The 20,272-nt window shown below is 43.5% G+C and overlaps 1 protein-coding gene across 9 annotated transcripts in view; it reads left to right on the top strand.

Moving 5' to 3' along the window:
- The window catches only part of LOC149191426 (alpha/beta-Hydrolases superfamily protein), a 567,598-nt gene that overhangs the window by 247,407 nt on the left and 299,919 nt on the right, over window positions 1-20,272 (top strand). For all 9 annotated transcript variants that reach the window (XM_089404268.1, XM_089404262.1, XM_089404266.1 and 6 more), the window contains one exon: window positions 18,769-18,916. In XM_089404268.1, coding sequence (XP_089260394.1) covers window positions 18,769-18,916 — 148 coding nt within the window. The remainder of the gene's footprint in view (window positions 1-18,768; window positions 18,917-20,272) is intronic.

The raw sequence follows: 20,272 nt of genomic DNA, 5'->3' as shown, positions 1-20,272 counted from the left end.
GACTGAAAAGTCTGTCTCTGGGGGTAAGGTGTCCGGGTTCTGGGGAAGACATCCTGTAAGTCCTAGGTCCTGCTGATAGCGTCCTGGAGTGTGGTCGGTTTAGTGGATCAGACTAAACCCCAAAGTGGCTCTGCTAACCCGTCGACATACATATAGACCCTCCGTGCCGTGGATAGGTCTGGCACCATCACGGAGACCCTCAAGAAATCTGCAATGTAGGTCTCTAGGCTCCCTGTCTGTTTGAGCCTCGTCAGCGCAACGAAATGCTGCTCTGGATCCCTCGATCAAATCGCTCCATCAGTCGCCTGGTAAACTTGGCATATGTCATCACTGTGGAGTGCCCCAGTGTAACCATCCCATGAAACCACCAATCTTGGGCCTCGCCATCCAAATGCAATGTTGCCAACTTGATGGCCTCTGCCTCCAACATCTGGTTAAGCTGGAAATAAATGTCCAGTTTCTCCACGCAATACTTTGTCGAATTGTTTGATGAGCCATCAAACATAGGCAAGTGGAATCTACTCGCTGCACAGTGGGTGTCACCATCATGGTAATGCCGGTACCCCCTGTGATGGTCGCGGGGTCTGCTATCCCGTTGGAGGTGAACAAAGTCTCTGAATGAGAGGGCTTCCCTGAACTCCTGCCCATAGGCCTGGTACTCTGCAAAATAATCGCCCATATGTCCGGGCTCTGCCTCCTGCTGGGCTACGGCCCCCGTGTCTGCTCCTAAGAAGTGGGCATGGTAGAGCGTGTAGGGGCATGTGAGGCCACCTACTGCGTAGTATCACGCTGCTCTGGCAAGTGATTGGATGCACCTGATCCCTCCCCAATCTGAAAAACTCGTGGGTTCTCACGCTGTCTGGCCTCTACTGCTGTGAATCTCTGCCCCATCACCTCAATCTGCCTTGACAGATCCTGCACTTATTTGAGGAGCATATCCGCAAATCTCTTCCCATCCTCGTTGGCCATCTGTTCTACGTCCAGTACTGGTTTTCTCTGTTCTGCATCTGCCACAAGCTCCTCTTGTTCAGTGTCCACTAGGAACAAAGTCTCCCTCCCCGTAGGTATTCTCCAACCTACGTCCAGTGTCTCTATACCTCCTACCTCTGTAACAAATGTAGGGTTTTTCCCCTGGTGTCATAGATTTCTAGCTCCACAGGCTGAGCCAGATCTATGCTCTGATACCACTGTAATATTCCTAACCCAGAATAATCCTCAAACCCCAGCAAAAACTCTAACCAAATATGTGCAAGTGATATAATAACCCAAAAGTGATAAAATAATAGTGGAACAACATATAATAATGTAAACTAGAAATATAAGCAGATACACAAGAAATGCAGCGAGAAATGCTAAGCCATTTTATTATACTGAGCAATAAAATGAGTACAAGAGGTGATTAGACAGATGGCACCTCGACTTGCACAAGGCAAGTGAAGAAATACTTTCAGAATGACAAGAATGGCCTCTCTGCATGCATGCTGCTGCTGTGCTACTGTTGTTGCTAGAAAACAAATGATGATTTGGGGCTGCTCCCCTCCTCGATAAAAGCTGAAACTCTGGATTCGGGTTCTACTCAAGAAACCTAGAAAGCTTTCCTGGAATGGCCGACCTCTGAAAAACACCCTCTTGGGGTTCTGCGCAGTTCCTCAATGCCCTGCGCTGCCACTGAGGGAATCCCCTCTAAACTTTGCCTGAAACACTCCCTGAACCCTGCCAAAAATCCTCCAATGAGACAAGAGCTGGACCCCTGCTCAATCTCCCAGCATAACTCCACCTGCAAACCCCAATCCAACACTACAACCAAAAAGAACTGCGTCCCTCTCCAAGTGCTATGCAGTCCTCCAAAATGCCGATAAAACTGCTACTGAAATGCTGATGAAAGTACTGCTGAAATGCCGATAGAAATACCTTGCCCGAGCAGGCACTCGAAGTCCCCCAGGGTTAAGGGTGAGATCTCCGAACGGAGACACTCAATGCACTAAATAGTGTTGCAGACCAGCTAAACAACCAGCGTGCTCAGAAGTCGAAATGACTAGCTCAAAATGCACATAACTGAATGATCCAAAATGAGGGGGATCCTCTCTATTTTATAGCCTTTGCCTCTCACAATCCCTAGGCTCACCTCCTCTTGCGTGCTTCTCCTCTTGCCACGTGTTCTTCCCTCCTGCGCAGTCTCTCCATGTGTCTGCGTGGGCTCCATTTCTGCGTCCCCCTTTGGCCCCCTTAGCTCCCCTTTAAGTCACAATGTTGTGCTACTTAGGAAGTGACTTTTTATTCTAAAGTGAGTTATGTCTCCCTTCCTCACTTTTTATTTACAAATAACTATAGAAGGCAAAAATTGAATAAAATCGAATATTCCAATTAGCCATAGCTAATAAGGAATATCACATAAAATTTGTATACGTATCCACATAAATTCACAATAAGCTATTACGACATTGGTATTATGACATATATATTATATATTATGATATATATATTACGACATTGTAATGGGGAGGTCGGCGGGTCGAAACCCCCACCCGACACTCTAGCCTTTTACATGGTTTGAATATATCACATATATTTGATTTGAGATACGATATAATATGGTTTCGGCTATGGTGTAATCCGGCGGTTATGAAATACATTAAATGATTACATCGCATACGGTATTAAAATATGGCTATGGTTAATATATCATGATATAATATAATCGACGCTTCTGTATTTTGTAATGCTATATATATATATATATCATATATTTTATATGACCCGCATTAAGGTTTGGCATGATTTGATTTGTGATATGGTTTATTATATGATTACGATATGATATATCATATGGTTTGAACCTTAATTCATCGCTTGACACCTGAACCTTAATTTAAAATAAATTTTTTTCCTTGGCGCGTCTCCATAATAACACGCCTACATACTTTGCGGAGGTGATTGGCGTGTGGACAGAAGGTCAGAGCCTATGACCTTGTGGATAGCGATTTGGATTACACGCTGGTCATTTCTTCTATTGACGTCTGGTCCTTTAGAGGTTAGCGGACTTATGTGAAAGCGCTGTTATATTTTAGCACTGTCGTTCATGCCCTTTGTCTCCAGAACAGAGCAAATGAAGTGGGCATGGGTTTTGAAACCATGATGCGGTGTGGGAGTTAATTTTCGAAGAATTTGGAAGTTGTTCGAGGTTCAATGGAGCGGTCTGAAGAAAAACGAAAATATGGTGACAGGAAATCGAATGAAAACGAAGATGCCATTAGAAGCAAGGTCTTCTCAACGCTGAAGCCTCTATGCAGTGAATTATTCCTTTTGCGCGAGCCGAGCCACAGTAGGCCTCAGCTGCTACTTCTAGATGATTTCATAGCTTGCAGATCAATCAAAGACATGGATTGTATAAATAACTCAAGAAGAGATGGTACACTTTTCTTGATTAGCGATAGTGTAGCTGAAGGTGTTTTATACTACTGCGGCGATGCACATTAACGACAATAGATCAGATGTCAATGATAATAAGGAAGTTAACCTTTGGGGCTTTGCTGTCACCATCTAAGGCTTTTGAAGAATTTCGTCATGGGATAGTCAAGTGCTTAAGGGAAGTATTGCTTGGCCTAAAGCCATGCTTGGTAAAGCATGCACATGTAAACTAATTCCCTCATCACCTTTCTTTTCGGATACAGAGTTACCTTTCCAGAATAAGGACTCTTTTCTAAGTCATTTGAAAACAGAAGTATTTAGTAATGGAGAGTGTTTTAGTTGCATTTCTTCAGTCAGAAGATGCATCTGCAGCAGTGGAGCACTTGCTATCACTACTTCTTTAGACAGAGTTCATTATGTTTGTAATGGAAGGCTTTTCTATAATATATTGTCACAGAGTTTTGACTCTTTGTTCTTTGTTTTTAGATCAGGCAACGTTATCTTAACGAACTTAACAGATCTGAGAGTTTGAACTTGGCTCTGATATCAAATGTAAGGACTGTAAATAATTTAAACAACTATTTACTCTGAACAGAATATGAAAACTTCATAAATGTAAGGACTGTAAATAATTTAAACAACTATTTAGTCTGAATAGAATATGAAATCTTCATAAACCTGCTTTAAAATTTAATGAAATTTCATATATCGAATTGATTGATTTGATGAGAAGTACCTACCTGATTTCCTGCGGATGAAGAGGCTTCAAAATTGCTCAAGCTCTCGCTCCCATTACCAAAACACTGTAACCTCCCAGCCAAACCAAGTACAACCTAGGTACTCAGTCCAAAATGCTTCTCAATTGCTGCACTCTGTTCCCCCGTGCCCAAAAACTTCAGAATAACTTCGTGTTACAATTTTCCTCCTCTCAACTCCATCCTTCCTACAACCGCCCCTTCCTCTTTTTAAGTCTCCGTTCACTGCCTCCCTCCATCTCCATGTCCTAATTTTGATATGTGTTGATTTTATAAAAACAAAATCTTATTTGATTTGGTGATCTTAATCGAATATCTAAATTTGATTCGATAAAATTTATTTATTATTTTTAATGAATTAATTTAATTTATAATCTATAATTTTATTAATTTCATAAATTTTTAATTTACAAATTAAAATTTAATATTAAAACCAACATTTTCTGTTCGTTTGAGGGTTTATCATATATATAGTGCGTTACATACGGGTCCATGCATACGTAGCTATCGTATGGAGGCCTCGTATGTATGCTAATACTTGTATTTTATTTATAGCTATAGGTGGGTCATTACAAAAGGGGTCTATGCCATTCTTCAGAAAGAACAACTGAGAGATGTGCATAAGGGGCAGGCAATAAAACACAAGATCTTTGCACTTGGGACAAATTTGAAACACATGAAGGTCATAGTGAAAGCGCTTTTCAGAGTAGAAGAACTGGATGAATTCCTTTCCAAGATAGACTAGTTAGAGGGGAAGAAGTTGATGTGGGCTTTGAAGCCCACCATGCTAGCTTTAATACAGCCCAAGGTATTGGAGGAACCTTGTGAAGGGGTTAGACTTCCAGTTGCATCTTGTCTCAGTAACATCATGAGACTAACCGCCACTATAGCTCCCTACAATGATGATGTTATGAGGAGAGTTTTCAGACTGATAGTAGAGACTTTCCAGGACTTGGACAACAGTGTAGGCTCTACCTTTGGGAAGAAGCTTGAGATTTTAGAAGTCATGGCCATGGTCAGAACATATGAAATCATGTTTGATCTGGAGTGTGATGGCTTGATTCATCAGATGTTCCAATGCTTCTTTAGCATTAGGAAACATCATCCTGACACGGTCATAACACATATGCAGTCCATTTTGTGTTCATGTATGGGAGGTCGTGATTCCATCTATAGGGAGTTGCGGATTAGATTGTTGAGCATTTGGAGAGAACAACTAGTCTCACCTGTTGCTTATGAACTAGCCGAAAGGTTGGTTGAGCAGAACATTGAGCTGCTTAGAAGAAAGTTGACCAGGGAGGAGCTGCTAAGGTTTGGTGGATCATGTAGCAAGAATGAGCCAAGGAGGAAGCGACCTTGGGGACATGACCACTCATGCTTGAGTGACGCTGAGGAGATGAGAGACGTAGAGTAGGTGGAGATTCCTTCTGACCTTTAGGGTGAGGATTCTTTTTCTTTGGATGAGTCCATGGGTTCATATGAGGATGCCTCTAAGGAGCATGAGTCATGTAGAGTTGTTGACAACATGTCAGATTTATATGATGAGCAGTCAGTGGACCCTATGGGGGACATTCAAGATGATGAGTCACCAGTGATGAGTTAGCATGAGCAAAATATGGTGGAGCATAAGTTAGCTGAGGTGGAGGATGCGCATAGTATGCATGATGAGCCTTTTGGGGAGAGCTAGTTGGAGGTTCATATTGAGTCAGTGATGGAGGAGGATGGGCAGCCACCCTCGGGTTAGCCATTGATGAGGAGCACGCAGATGTACAGACAGCTAGTACGGTGGCAGTGTCTGGGGAGAGCCAGTTGGAGGTTCGTATTGAGCCTATGATGGAGGAGGATGGGCACCCACCCTTGGGGTCAGCCATTGATGAGGAGCAGGTAGGTGTACAGACCAATGTTTTAAAACTCCGACTCCGACTCCGACTCGGCCGAGGATCGACTCCGACTCCGACTCCGAAACGGTAATGACTCGGCCGGCTCGATTTCAATGACTCGGTCGTTGTAAAAAATACATTAAATATCTTTTTTATTTATTAAGAAACATAATTTCATAATTTTAAATATTTTAAACATAATTTTAAAGATTTTCATTCATGTTTCCAAACACACAGCATTATAATATAGATGGAAGACAACATATGATCAAAGTAGGCTCATGAACCAATCCACTATATCAAAATGGTACCCAATGGCAATACATAGTCAACTGTCATACATGATCAAAGACTCAAAACAAAATACAAATAACCAAGGAGGCTAGAAATGGCCTCTACAACAAAAGTAAACTGTGATGGTGACCAGACTGCAATACTAGTACTACTGGCTAGTAGCTACTGCCAGAGGAGCCAAGATCATATCGACCAATCTCTGGATCATCATCATCAGAGTCAGACAAGGGGCCCCATGGCTCCTCCTCATCATCATCGTCTCCAACTGCAACTGTAGAAGTGGTACCAGTACCACTAGCAGGCTGTGCAGCAGATGCAAGTTGAGCAGAGGAAGCACCTACAACTGGAGTCCTTGCTGGCTATGAGACTGAGGCTGGTGGATTGGGATCTGCATTCAACTGAACAGGCTGAAGTTGAACAACATGTTCAAGTTCAATTGATGTCTCCATATCTATATTTACATCAAGATCCTCATCAGGATCAAACTCTGGTGGACGACTCTCCACTACCCAATCTGATGTTGGATCAATGTCTTCCAACACAATGGGATCTGAATCAGGTCTTTTGTTCAGCAATTGGTTTCGTCTGAGCCGAAGGTTGTATTGGACATAAACTAGATCATTCAACCGTTTTTGATCCAAACGGTTTCTCTTCTTTGTGTGAATCCTCTCAAAGACAGATCAATTGCGCTCACACCTAGATGCACTGCAAGTTTGACTCAAAATACGAATTGCAAACCTTTGCAATTCAGGGCACTGGCCACCAAAGGCCTCCCACCATTGTGCTACAAAAAACATAGGAGTGTAATGAATTATGAGTTAGATGAAGGCTGAAGCTCAACAAAATTACAAATTATATCTAACTTTCAAATTATAAATGATTTAACAAACTTTAATAAAAAAAGTAAAACCATTAAGAAATTGAAAATTGAAATTTTTGTTTACCTGGCTCATCTGCTTCTCTTGCAATCTTTGCTAGGTTCTTCCCAAAGGTACCTGATGCATTACTGAAGGGTGTGACCTGTCGATGTATCTCCAGCTGATCAGACTCCGATGGGATCATGCGTTCAATGCAATCAACCAGTCCATCTCTGACCTCCCCCCTCAAAGCTCCTGACTCCTTAGCTTTATAATGATACCGTGGGTTCAAAAAATACCCAGCTGCATGTATAGGGCGATGGAGTTGATTGTTCCATCTTTCATCAATGATTGCCCAAATGGGCCCATACTTTGCCACTCTATCCTTGTATGCTGTCTTTATTTGCTCCTTTGCTTGATCCATAGCCTCATAAATGAAGCCCATAGCCAACCTTTCCCCATCCACCAACCGCAACACCTTAACTAGTGGCTCAGCAAGCTTCACAATCTCTGCTACCTTTCTCCAAAAAGTTTCTTCATGGACTTTCCTTTTCAATTCTTTGCCTTCTGGTTTGTTAGACCAATTGCTTTGATTCCATTCATTACTGGAAAACATCTTTTGCAAGTTTCTATGTTGGGAAAACATAGATTGCAATGTCAAAAAATGTGTAGCAAATCTAGTGATGGCAGGCCTAATAATATCCTTGCCTCCAGTGTGTTTCCTCATGAGACTCAAAACCAGTGTATGATTGTAGATAAATCTTGTTATGCTTTTGGCATGATCTACAGTGTTTTTGACCCAATCTAATTTTCCAATATCCTCAAGCATGAGGTCTATGCAATGTGCAGCGCATGGGGTCCAAAAGATGGTCTTGTGTTTTTCCTCTAACAGTTTACCAGCAAGAACATAGTTAGAGGCATTATCTGTGATGATTTGAACAACATTAGCCACCCCCGCCTCTTGAACGACCTGATCCAATAGCTGAAACAACAAGTGGCCATCTTTTACCTTATCAGATGCATCAACTGATTTTAAAAACATGGTTCCCTGTGGGTAGAAGACAAGAAAGTTTATGATGGTACGGTTTCTTTGATCAATCCATCCATCTGACATGATGGTACACCCTGTTCTTGCCCATGAGTCCCTGAACTCTTGCAAATACTCATTAATGGATTGAATTTCTTTCTGCAAACGAAACCCCCTTAGCTCATGCATAGTAGGGCCTTTGAAGCCTTTTCCAGCAGCATGTATGGCATCAAACATAGGCTCATAATATGGTGAACGAGCAGCATCAAAGGGGATATCAGCATCATACCACCATCTAGCTATGTACTCACAAGCAGTCTCCCTCAATTCTTTCTTCCAATGGTCATCTAAAGTGGGCTGAATTTGACCTTTACTAACTTCAGGACCATGTGCATCTGATGGAGAGGAGGGAGTGAAATAACTTTTGATAGTCACATCACCCTTTTTCAAATTCATTCTACCCTTTCCCTTATCTTGAACAGAACCAAAAGAGGGAGGAACATAACGGAAAGGGTTGGATGTCTCAGTTTGAGGGATAGAGGAAGAACCCTCAAAATCATAGTGGGGGTTGGTAGCCATCATTTTTGGTATCTCCCTCTTCCTCCCAATTTCAGCCTGTATCTCTTTTTGCCTAGCCTTATCTTCTTTAAATTTCTCAAAGCTGGCCAACAAATTCTTTCTAATCTCCCCAATTTCTGGCGAGGTACATGGGGTAATTTGGCCTCTAATCCCTGCCAAGTGTTGTTTCAGCCTATTAATGCCCCCAGGACCTTCCTTAATTTTCCTATGGCAAAATTTGCAATGCATTTGACTATCAACCATTTCAACATATGCCCAAGCAGGATCTCTTGCTCTAGGTGCCATTTTTTGACTAGGAAAACAATCTGAAAATGAAAAAAAAAAAAACATTGATTCAATGTTCATTTATTTGACAAAAAACACTCTCTAAGCTTTCTTGATATGCACCTAAAATTTACTAAGCAAAAACAGATTTATAAAGGTGGAAAAAAATACCTCCAGGCACAAACTGCCTCCTCAAGCTTGCTCCAAGAATCAGCTCCTCAATGCTGCTCCAAATGGCTGCCCAAGAAGCTCCTCACTCCAGCTACAATGCTCCTCCAAGACTCCTCACTGCTGCTCCAAAACAAGCTCAAGAACTGCTCACTAATTCTCAAAGAAGACTCTCACTCAAATGCATAAGATTGCTGTGAGTGAATGAGAGCATTTGGGTGTTTTAAATAGGGTTTGGGAGGGGGAAATGAACCCCAAAAACATTTAGCATATTATTATAACAGTTTGGGATCCATAACATTCATTAAACAATTCAAAAATAAAAAAAAAAATGATTATTTTAATCCGCATTACGTGTGCCTGGTCGTTCCCTTGTGACTCGGCCGTTTCGGTTTCGAAACGGCCGGTTTTTAAAACACTTGTACAGACAGCTAGTAGGGTGGCAGTATCTGTAGACACATGTCCTCAGGAGGTGCAAGGGTCCGACAAGATAGTTTTGCCGGAGGTTGGTAGATTGGATCTTTTTGAGATGATGGTGCATGCATCTTTGGGCCGACCCACTGATGAGGTGCAGGTACTTGCACAAGGAGTTGGCAAAGTTGTAGTACTTTCAGGGAGCAGCCCTCTCCAAGAGTACATAGACATGCTTGTAGCACATCTTGCCCACTTTTTCCTATTATAAAGTGAGGGGTAGGTTTCCTTTGACAGATCTTGTTGAGCAGGGACCCATATCAGCCTAGTAGACTTGTTTCTTACACAGGTGCCCGTGCATTGGGTTTGCAAGAGATCATGAGTTTGTTCCCTATTGATGGAGTATCATTTTTAGTCAAGAGCATTGCACTGCAGGAGCCCTTAGATGCGAGGGAAACTACATGCCCTAGTTGGCAACAGGATGTAGGCTGGCCACTCATCTGTATTTCAACACAACATCAGCACGGTGATATTGACCTTGGTCTATGCCAAGGGTTGGATTGGAGAGAGGTGATGAGTTGGTATGCGGTGGATGGAGCAGCACTCATGGTTGGAGTTATAGCACAACAGGGGCCATGGAGCATTGATACTGTTGAATTTTCTAAGTCTATCTGTTAGAAAATTAATCTGTATTATGCTGGTTTATTTCCTCTACTTGTAAATTCTGAACAATTTATTTAAAACATTTAAATACCAAAATAAACACAATACAGTCACAACATCTACAGATCATCAGCTGAAAGAAAACAAACACACAAGTGACACCATTATTTTTGGACAAATGTCCCTGGAAAAACCCAATGCGAGAAAAACGGTGTAGCTATTCTAAGGGTTTATTATTATGCAGTATTTCCTTGAGTACAACTGGGTGCCTAACTGGCTCAACTGACAGAGAAAATACACGACAACAATACCTTTATATTCGGAAACAGGTATTTAGAAAACCTGTCCCACGAAACCCTCTCCGACAACTCTGAAGCTCAGCGCTGCCCTTCTGGCCTTTGCGTCAGCCTCCTGCTGACTTGCATCAGTCCTAGGACCCTCTGTGTCAGCCCTCTGAGGCACTGCGCAGCCTCTGGGACACTTTGCGTCACTCCAACAGCTTCTGCGTGGATGACGCTGTCCCTCTGGCCTCTGCACTGTTTCTGTGTGGCCTGAACTAGCTGCTGCTCTCGCTCTCCCTGCTTCTGCGTTGGTTTCTCAATACTGTCTCAGCCTCTTTGTACAGTACTCACTGCCCCTCGCTGCTGATCACTGATTCACTTTTTCTTAGCAACCCCGCTCTAGAAAAATGAATGACTGATCACTCTGGTGTGTCCTATAACTGACCCTCAAGCCTCCTTATACTTTTCTCGTTGGTCCTTCAACGACTGAGATTAAATCTCTAATCAACGGCTAAGATTAGGTTTAGCTTGATCCATGACTTTTGGAACCTTCTAACCCAGTGTTATATTAATACCCATTAATATTTTATTTATCCTATGTTTAGACTTAGGAACTCCATTAAAAATATTAATTATTTTAATATCTCCCAAACCGGGTACAGTCTGTCCAAACCATTTTTGGGTCTTGGAGATCTCATGTGTTTTAGCCTCTCCACCAATTTTCATGGCTAAAGCACATACGATGCTACCCCAAATCAACACTCCCTCTTAGCAAGGACTATGCTCTAGTAATACTCCTCACTGAGCATCACTCTGATTATCCGAACCGATACCTGTGTTGATGCTAGGCCTCCCCACCCAACATCCTCTGCACTGCTGCATCTTGTACTACTGCCCATGGCCCTCCTACTGCCACTGCTGGATTCGTACGGCAGGTCCCTCTGCGTCCGTGCTGCTGCTGGTCCATACTTCCAACATTGCATCTGCACTGCACCCCCCCCCATCATGTTGCATCGTGCTACTACTAACTGCTACTGCACTGCAACTCAATTACTGAAAAGTAAGTAACTGATCCACCCAACTTCTGACATCCCTGTCAGGCTAGAAACACTCCCAATGCGGAAGCTCTCTCTACTTCTAACTAGTGCTCCCTCTACTGACCTCTGCGCTACCGCAAAAACTCCATCCAGCTCGCACCGTTGCACACCTCTCTGTGCCATCCTGCACTTGTGCAACACTCCCGTGTCTTTCGCACTGTTGCAGCCTGCTAGCCTCGCGCTTCCCAGGGACTCCTGCACTGTAGCACTCTCTGCCACTTCATCCCATCCGTTTCTACTAACATCCGCCATTCCTGCTACTCCTCTTCGGGGCTCTCGTAGCAAGGTATAATCCAAGAGGTTGGGTACCTCAAGGATCTCGCCCCTCGTCGCCTGTAGTCCTTCTGACTACAGCTCGATGTCTCCCCACTTCTTCTCAAATGGCACGTGAGCACTCATGGCACAATCGTCATCCTCCTCGACTTCTTTCTCCGCCTTCGCTGGCGCTGCCTTAGACTCAGAAGCCTCTCCCTTGTTCTTCTTCCTCGGACACTGGTTCGCATAGTGACCCAGTTCCCCACAATGGAAGCACTTGACCTTGGAGAGGTCCTTCTTCTTCCTCTTCTCCTACTTTCCCGCAGATGCCAAAGCCGCATCCTATTCCTCTTCCTTCTTGATCCTGACCCCTTGTTGCTACTTCCCGTCTTGGTCAGCCGTTTGATCTCTTCTTGACGAAAAGCTGCCCACAGTTCTTCCCAATCTTGAAGACTCGCCCTGCCCAGTATGCTTTGGAGAAATATCTCCCACTCCTCGGAGACTGCGTTAAGTGTAGTCCTCACCATCAACTCCTGATCCCGTGTGGCCCCTATGGAGGTCAGTTGGTCACAGATCTCCTTCAACCGACCGAGGAAGACATATCTTCTCTCCCTTCTGTATCTGGTATGACCTTAGTTGATTCTCCAAGAGCATCTTCCTTTGCACAGAAGTATGCTGGTACAATGTCTTCAAAGCGTCCCACATCTCCTTTGTTGTTTCCTTCTCGACAATATGTTGGACCACATGATCCTTGACCCCATCAAGGATGATGCACTTTGCCTTAGCCATTGCCTCTTCGTACCTTTCATTAGTTATCGAGTCGATTGGGATAGCCATTACTCTCAAGGCGAAGCCCTTGATACGATGTATATCTAGAATGGACAAGATCGTGGCCTTCCAAACCACAAAGTTGGACACTCCGTCCACCCTGTCCTGATCTCTTAGCCCATTCATGGCCATCTCTCAGCTCTTCTCTGGCAATTCCTCCGAGTCTCTCTACTTCCTGCCTGGAACTTCTCGGTTCGACTCTTGCTGAGTCTCTCTACTTCCCGTCTAGAAGTTCTCTTCTGGACTCCCTTTGAGTCCCGATTTCCCTCTTGGAAATCCTTCTGCCAACCATTAAGTTGCTCCTCTCCGATTGTCTGTGCAACTACAAAACTGATCCGGATTCCTTGGCTAGAAATCCGCCTCGGCAGCAACTCCCTCTACCTTGGTTTTGCCTTGTTAGGTACTGTTCTGACCACAGTACCCCACCAGCTGTGCTCTCGCAAACTGCCTACATCTATCTTTGCCCCAACAACTGAAGGATTGAGCCTCTTGGCTCCACGCAATCCCGACACCGGCAAAACAACTCCCACAGCCAACTACGTCAGCTCTCCTGGCCTCTGCGTGGCTTTGCGTGAGCCTGTTTCTGCCCTCCTCAGCCTCTATGCTAGCCTCTCTCAGGCCCAGATTGATGACACAACCTCTACGCTAGCCTCTCTTAGGCCCAGATTGATGACACAGTCCCTCTGCGTCAACCCTTCCTTGGTTTCTTCTGCAAGGATCAACGACTGTCAATCGGGATAGCTGATTCTGCTGCAAATGCTCTGCTCAGCTGATGCCTTCAACTTTCCTGTGATCTGCAACCACACTCTGATACCATGTTGAATTTTCTAAATCTATCCGTTAGAAAATTAATCTGTATTCTGTTGGTTTATTTCTTCTACTTGTAAAATCTGAACAAGTTATTTAACACATTTAAATACCGAAATAAACACAATATATTCACAACATCTACAGATCATCAATTGAAAGAAAACAAACACACAAGTGACACTGTTATTTTTGGACAAATGTCCTCGGAAAAACCCAATGCGGGAAACCGATGCAGCTATTATGAGGGTTTATTATTATGCAGTATTTCCTTGAATACAACTGGGTGCCTAACCGGCTCACCCGACAGAGAAAAATACACGGCAACAATACCTCTATATTCGGAAATAGGTATTCAGAAAACCTGTCCCACAAAACCCTCTCCGGCGACTCTGAAGCTCAACGCTGGCCCTTCTGGCCTCTGCATCAGCCTCCTACTGACCTGCGTTAACCCTAGGACCCTCTGTGTCAGCCCTCTGAGGCACTGCGTAGCCTCTGGGACCCTCCACGTCACTCCAACAGCCTCTGCGTGGATGATGCAGTCCCTCTAGCCTCTGCGTTGTTTCTGTTGGGCTCTGCGTGGCCTGAACTGGTTGCTGCTCTCGCTCTTCCTACTTCTGCGCTGGTCTCTCAGTACTGTCTCTGCCTCTCTATTTAGTACTCATTGTCCCTCATTGCTGATCATGATTCACTTTTTCTTAGCAACCCCGCTCTAGCAAAATGAATGACTGATCACTCTAGTGGGTCCTCCAATTGACTCTCAAGCCTCCTCTTATACTTTTCTCATTGGTCCTTCAACGACTGAGATTAAATCTCTAATCAACGACTAAGATTAGATTTGGATTGATCCATGACTTTTGGGATCTTCTAACCCGGTTTTATATTAATACCCATTAATATTTTATTTTTCCCAAGTTTAGACTTAGGAACTCCATTAAAAATATTAATTATTTTAATATCTCCCAAACTAGGTACAATCTGTCCAAACCATTTCTGAGTCTTGGAGATTTCATGTGTTTTAGCCTCTCCACCAATTTTCATGGCTAGAGCACATCCGATGCTACTCCAAATCAACAGATACTTGTTCTTGGTAGCATTGGGATCCAAGAGGATTGGTTGATGACAGGTTCAGTCAGTAGTTCCGGCCTCTGCCCCCTGCGTTATCTTTCTCGACAGTTCCGGCAGTTCCTGGCAGTTTTGGCTGTTCCCAGTAGTTCCGGCTTCTGCCCTCTGCGTTAGCTTTTCCCGGTTGTTCCGGCAGTCCTCGATAGTTCCGGCTTTTGCCCTCTGTGTCAGCTTTCCCGGTTGTTGCGCTGATCCTCCTGGCACTATCTTTGCCTCTCTGCTTCTGTATTCATTGCCCCTCAGCTGCAACTCTGATCACTCTCTCAACTTTCTCAGCAAACCTAGTCCCAAAAAGTCGAAATCTTGATCTCTTGGTGTGTTCTCCAAGTGACCCTGAAGCCTCCTCTTATACTTTTCTCGTTGACAAATCAACTTTTCTCGTTGACAAATCAACGGCCGAGATTAAGTCCCTAATTGATGGCTAAGATTAGATCTGGCTTGATCCATGACTTTTGGACCATTCTAACACAGTTTTATGTTAATTCACATTAATATTTTAATTTCCCTAAGTTTAGACTTAGGGACTCCATTAAAAATTATTAATATTTTTAATATCTCCCAAACTGTTTAGAATCTGTCCAAACCCTTTCTGGGTATTGGAGATCTCATGTGCCTTAGCCTCTCCACCAATTTTCGTGGTTAGAGCACATTTGATGCTACCCCAAATAAACACTCCCTCTTAGTGAGGACTGTGCTCTAGCAATACTCTTTACTGAGTATTACTTTGATCATCTGGCATCGGTCCCTGATGCTAGGCTTGCTGCCCATCATCTGTACTGTTGCATCTCGTACTGCCACCCATGGCTCTGCCACTGCCACTACTGCATCTGTACGACAGATCCCTCTGCATCTGTGCTACTGCCCATGGCCCTACCACTACCACTGCGACGTCTGCATTGCATCCACTCTCATCATGTTGCATTGTGTTGCCCATAGCACTACCACTGCTAACTACTGCACTGCAACCCAGTTACTGAGAAGTAAGTAACTGATCTCCCCACTCTGACATCTCCGTCAGGCTAGAAACACTCCTGATCTCCCAACTTGCACACCTCTCTGTGACATCCTGCACTGGTGCAACAGTCCCGTGCCTCTCGCACTGTTGCGGCTTGCTAGCCTCGCGCCGTCCTGGGAATCTTGCACTGTAGCTACCTTTGTGGCTCCATCCTCATTCGTCTCTATTGACATTTGCCAGTACTGCTACTCTTCTTCGGGGCTCCCATAGCAAGGTGTAATCCAAGAGGCTGGGTACCTCGAGGATCCTGCCCCTCATCGCCTGTAGTCCACCTAACTACAACTCGATGTCTCCCCACTTCTTCTCAAGTGGCACATGAGTACTCATGGCACAATCGTCATCCCTCAAGGTGAAGGCCTTGATATGATGTTTATCTAGAATGGATAGGATCTTGGCCTTCCAGACCACAAAGTTGGACGCTCCGTCCAGCCTATCTTGATCCCTCATCCCATTCACGACCATCTCTCTACTCTTCTATGTCGACTCCTCCAAGTCTCTCTACTTCCTGCCTGGAAGTTCTCAGTTCGTCTCCTGCGGAGTCTCTCTACTTCCCATCTAGAAGTTCTCGGATCGACTCCTCCGAGTCTCTCTACTTCCCGTCTGGAAGTTCTCTTCTGGACTCCCTCTCAATCCCGATTTCCCTCTTGGAAATCCTTCTGCCAACTGTCAAGTTGCCTCTCTTCGATCGTCTGTGCAACTGCACCATTGATCTGGATTCCTTGGCTAGAAATCTGCCTCGGCAGCAACTCCCTACCCTTGGTCTTGCCCTATTAGGCACTGTTCTGACTATAGTACCCCACCAGCTTCACTCTGCAACTTACGCACAGCGTCCTAAGCCCCAACAAACTGAAGGTTAGAGCTTCTAGGCTTTGCGCAATCCCGACACTAGCAAAATTCGCACCTCTTGGCCATGGGCGTCAATCCTTCCTGACTGAGAAATCGGGCACTGCGTAGGTCGAGTCTGCTGCCCTCTGCCACTGCATTGATCTTCTTCCCGTCTCAAACTTGATGACGCAGGCACTACGTCACCCGTTCCTTGCTGCTTCTCGCTAGGAACAACTTCTGTCACTCGGGACAACTGTTTTCTGCTGCCACTGCTCTGCTCGACTGATGTCCTCAGTTCTCCTGTGATCTGCAACCACGCTCTGATACCATGTTGGAATTTCTAAGTCTAATAGTTAGAAACCCTCCATGTACTTTATGATTTATTCCTTCATACTTGTTTTGATTAATTAACAAGTTATTTACCATGTAAATATTGAAAATAAACACAAGTACATGCTCAACACATTACAGATCATCAACTGAAGGAAACAAAAACAAGCACACAAATGACATTGTTATTTTTGGACTATGTCCCCGGAAAAACCCAATGCGGGAAAATTGGTGCAGCTATTTGAGGGTTTGATTTATTAAGCAGTTTTAGAATACAATCTGGGTGCCAAATTCGGCTCACCCAACAGAGAAAAATCTCGGCAATTCTGGCTTCTGCCCTCTGCGTCAGCTTTCCCGGATGTTTCGGTAGTTCTCGACAGTTCCTGTTGTTCCCGACAGTTCCGGCTTCTGCCCTTTGCGTCAGCTTTCCCGGCAGTTCCGGCTTCTGCCCTCTGCATCAGCTTTCTCGGCTGTTCCGACAGTTCCTGGTAGTTCCATTTGTTCCCGATAGTTTCGGCTTCTGTGCTTTGCGTCAGCTTTCTCGGCAGTTCCTGACAGTTCCAGCTGTTCCCGACAGTTTCGGCTTCTATCCTCTGCGTCAGCTTTCCCGACTGTTCCAACAGTTCTCGACAGTTCCGGCTTCTACCCTTTGCGTCAGCTTTCCCGGCTGCTGCGCTGATCCTCTTCACACTATCTCTGCCTCTCTGCTTCTGTATTCACTGCCCCTCAACTGCAACTCTGATCACTCTCTCAACTTTCTCAGCAAACCCAATGCCAGAAAGTCGAAATCTTGATCTCTTGGTGTGTTCTCCAAGTGGCCCTCAAGCCTCCTTTTATACTTTTCTCGTTGACAAATCAACGGCCGAAATTAAGTCCCTAATCAATGGCTAAGATTAGATCTGGCTTGATTCACGACTTTAGGACCATTCTAACACAGTTTTATGTTAATTCACATTAATATTTTAATTTCCCTAAGTTTAGACTTAGGGACTCCATTAAAAATATTAATTATTTTAATATCTCCCAAACTGTTTAGAATCTGCCCAAACCCTTTCTGGGTATTGGAGATCTCATGTGCCTTAGCCTCTCCACCAAATTTCGTAGCTAAAACACATCCGATGCTACTCCAAATCAACAGAGAAGATCTACAGGATATGATGGTTAGAAGTGATTTTTAGTGACCTGAGGAGGCATGGTGGCCAATTTACCTTTTTCCACATTGAAAAGAATATTTTAATTGAAATAAAAGAGGGAAAAGTGCTCCATGATTTAAATAATAAAAAAATTGGAGGTTCTAGAGGGTCCATCAAATTTATAAAAGAGGGGGAGGAGGCCATTAGAGGACATTTGGGATTTGATATTTCTCCTTGTATGAGAGGTTGAGAACCCGCTTCTTTACTTCACCAGTAGCCCCAGGACGGAAACCCTCGGGTGATTCAGTGAGGTTGGGCAAACACCTACCTTCCCTTGGTGAATTCATCTAGAATTCACAGGTGAGCTTAGTAGTGCAGTCAGTTCAGTTTGGAAGCCAAACATAGCAATGAAGTAGATTCGTGAGGCCAGTTTCCTATCTCAGCGATTTTGTCGTATCAACTTGTAAACCCCTGTTTCTATTATAACCTTAAGCTGAGATTGTTCGTACTCATTTTGTTGTTATTTTGCCGCATGCTATTGGTTATATTTTTACATGGCAATGTTAAAATAAATGGAAATTTTTATGGAGTAATTTTGGTTCAGCTAAATTTCTGCATGATCAGCAAAATATCTCATTTGGGACATTATATCACTATTATCTTGTAGTGTTTATATGTGAGCAGAAAATCATTACTTAGTCTAGGAATTATGGTGTCAAGATATTATCATATATTTCATGTTGCATGAATGTGTTTGATGTTGCAGGTCACAAATTGTTAGTGTTGGGGTGAGCTGCTTTGCAGCATTAGTGGGGTTGTTTCCTACTTGGTTTCATCAAGGCCTTATTAGAACATTAGTTGGGCGTTCATGGTCTTCTGATGCAGTTCATGTTGCATGTACTTATCTTCTCCGGGTAAAATCTCGTTTTCCATTAATCTTTGTTTGGTAGTTACCTGAGTGTTTCTGCAGTTAACATGCCAGCTACATTAGGTAAAGATACTGTTTATCAAAATTCTGGAAATATTGTCTTCAAAATTGAAATTCAAATAATTCATAGTACAGTATAATGTGCTACTGTCTCTCAGGAGTAAGACTGGGATGCAGTCCTACTGACTGAACATTTAGGATAATACTAAATACAAGTTAACATACACATCCAACTTCCAAATTGTACTTAGGGATTTCCCTAAATTATCTGCATAGACATTATATGCTAAAATGTTACTGCTATAGATCATTTAATTTCTCAAGTTCATATAACCATTCAACATTGCAAAAGTGATAGATTCCCTTTTATGGTAGGAATTTATGGCAAATTCTCACCTTTGTCCATGTCCTTTGTATTCATCAAGTCATTCCTGCCATCGAGTGCCAACTTTATAACCTTCTTTTCTTGACACATCAGTAATTATGGATACATGGTTGGTTCTTCCTAAGTATGTGAAGATATATAAGACTTGTAACTTTTTGTACATTAAGCGCATACTTTTTTTTTTCTTATTCAGGAGGTGCTGAGATCATCATTTTATTCTCAGAAATTAATAGATATATGTAAATCTCTCAAAACACTAGACTGGGCTAGTTTAAGTTTTGCTAGGAACTGGTAACCTTTAAAATTTTCTACAGTACTGCCACTACAAATATAATATGCTTCCTTTACTTGTGCTACTAAATACATTAAAAGATAACTGTTGACATGCCCTAAAAGGTGAGAGAACCAAAGATTCAGCAAGAAAAGATGTTGACCTCTACCGGTCAACTACCCATGCAGTACACCCCCTTTTTCTTTGCAAGAAAGGGGCAGCACCTGATCAGCGTGTCCGTGACATCCAGCAGTCATCAGCAGCTTGATCAATCTAATTGTAAACCTAGTCTGCATGTATTAATTGTAAATAATCTTAGCAGATATGAGTCGTGTATGTGAAATGCCTAGGTGGAGCTAACTTTATAGTGGTAATCTACGGCCCGGAAGGTTTTCCGTTTCACCGATCCATGGATCGGCAGAGTTTTCCTTCAAACCTGACCCCAAAGCCGGGATGGATTTTGTCATTGGAATTTTAGGAGAATCCTAGTGTGTTGATCTGCTAGATTATAGTTGTGTCGCAGAACTGGGTGATTTGTGAGGGTCTATGTTAAAGGGGTTTTCTCCCTTAAGATGTAAATTGTAAAAGTCATGATGTAATGTGTCCTGAGGGTCGAAAAATGTTTTAAATCCCCTCATGAGTCCTAAGTCCTAGGTCCTAGGTGATGTTTCCGAAGGCTTAGTTCG

This window comes from Pinus tabuliformis, chromosome 2_2 (assembly GCF_031772625.1).
Source record: "Pinus tabuliformis cultivar Carrire ecotype Pingquan chromosome 2_2, CPIR1, whole genome shotgun sequence".
Taxonomy (NCBI): domain Eukaryota; kingdom Viridiplantae; phylum Streptophyta; class Pinopsida; order Pinales; family Pinaceae; genus Pinus; species Pinus tabuliformis.
This window is presented reverse-complemented; position numbering and strand designations above follow the sequence as displayed.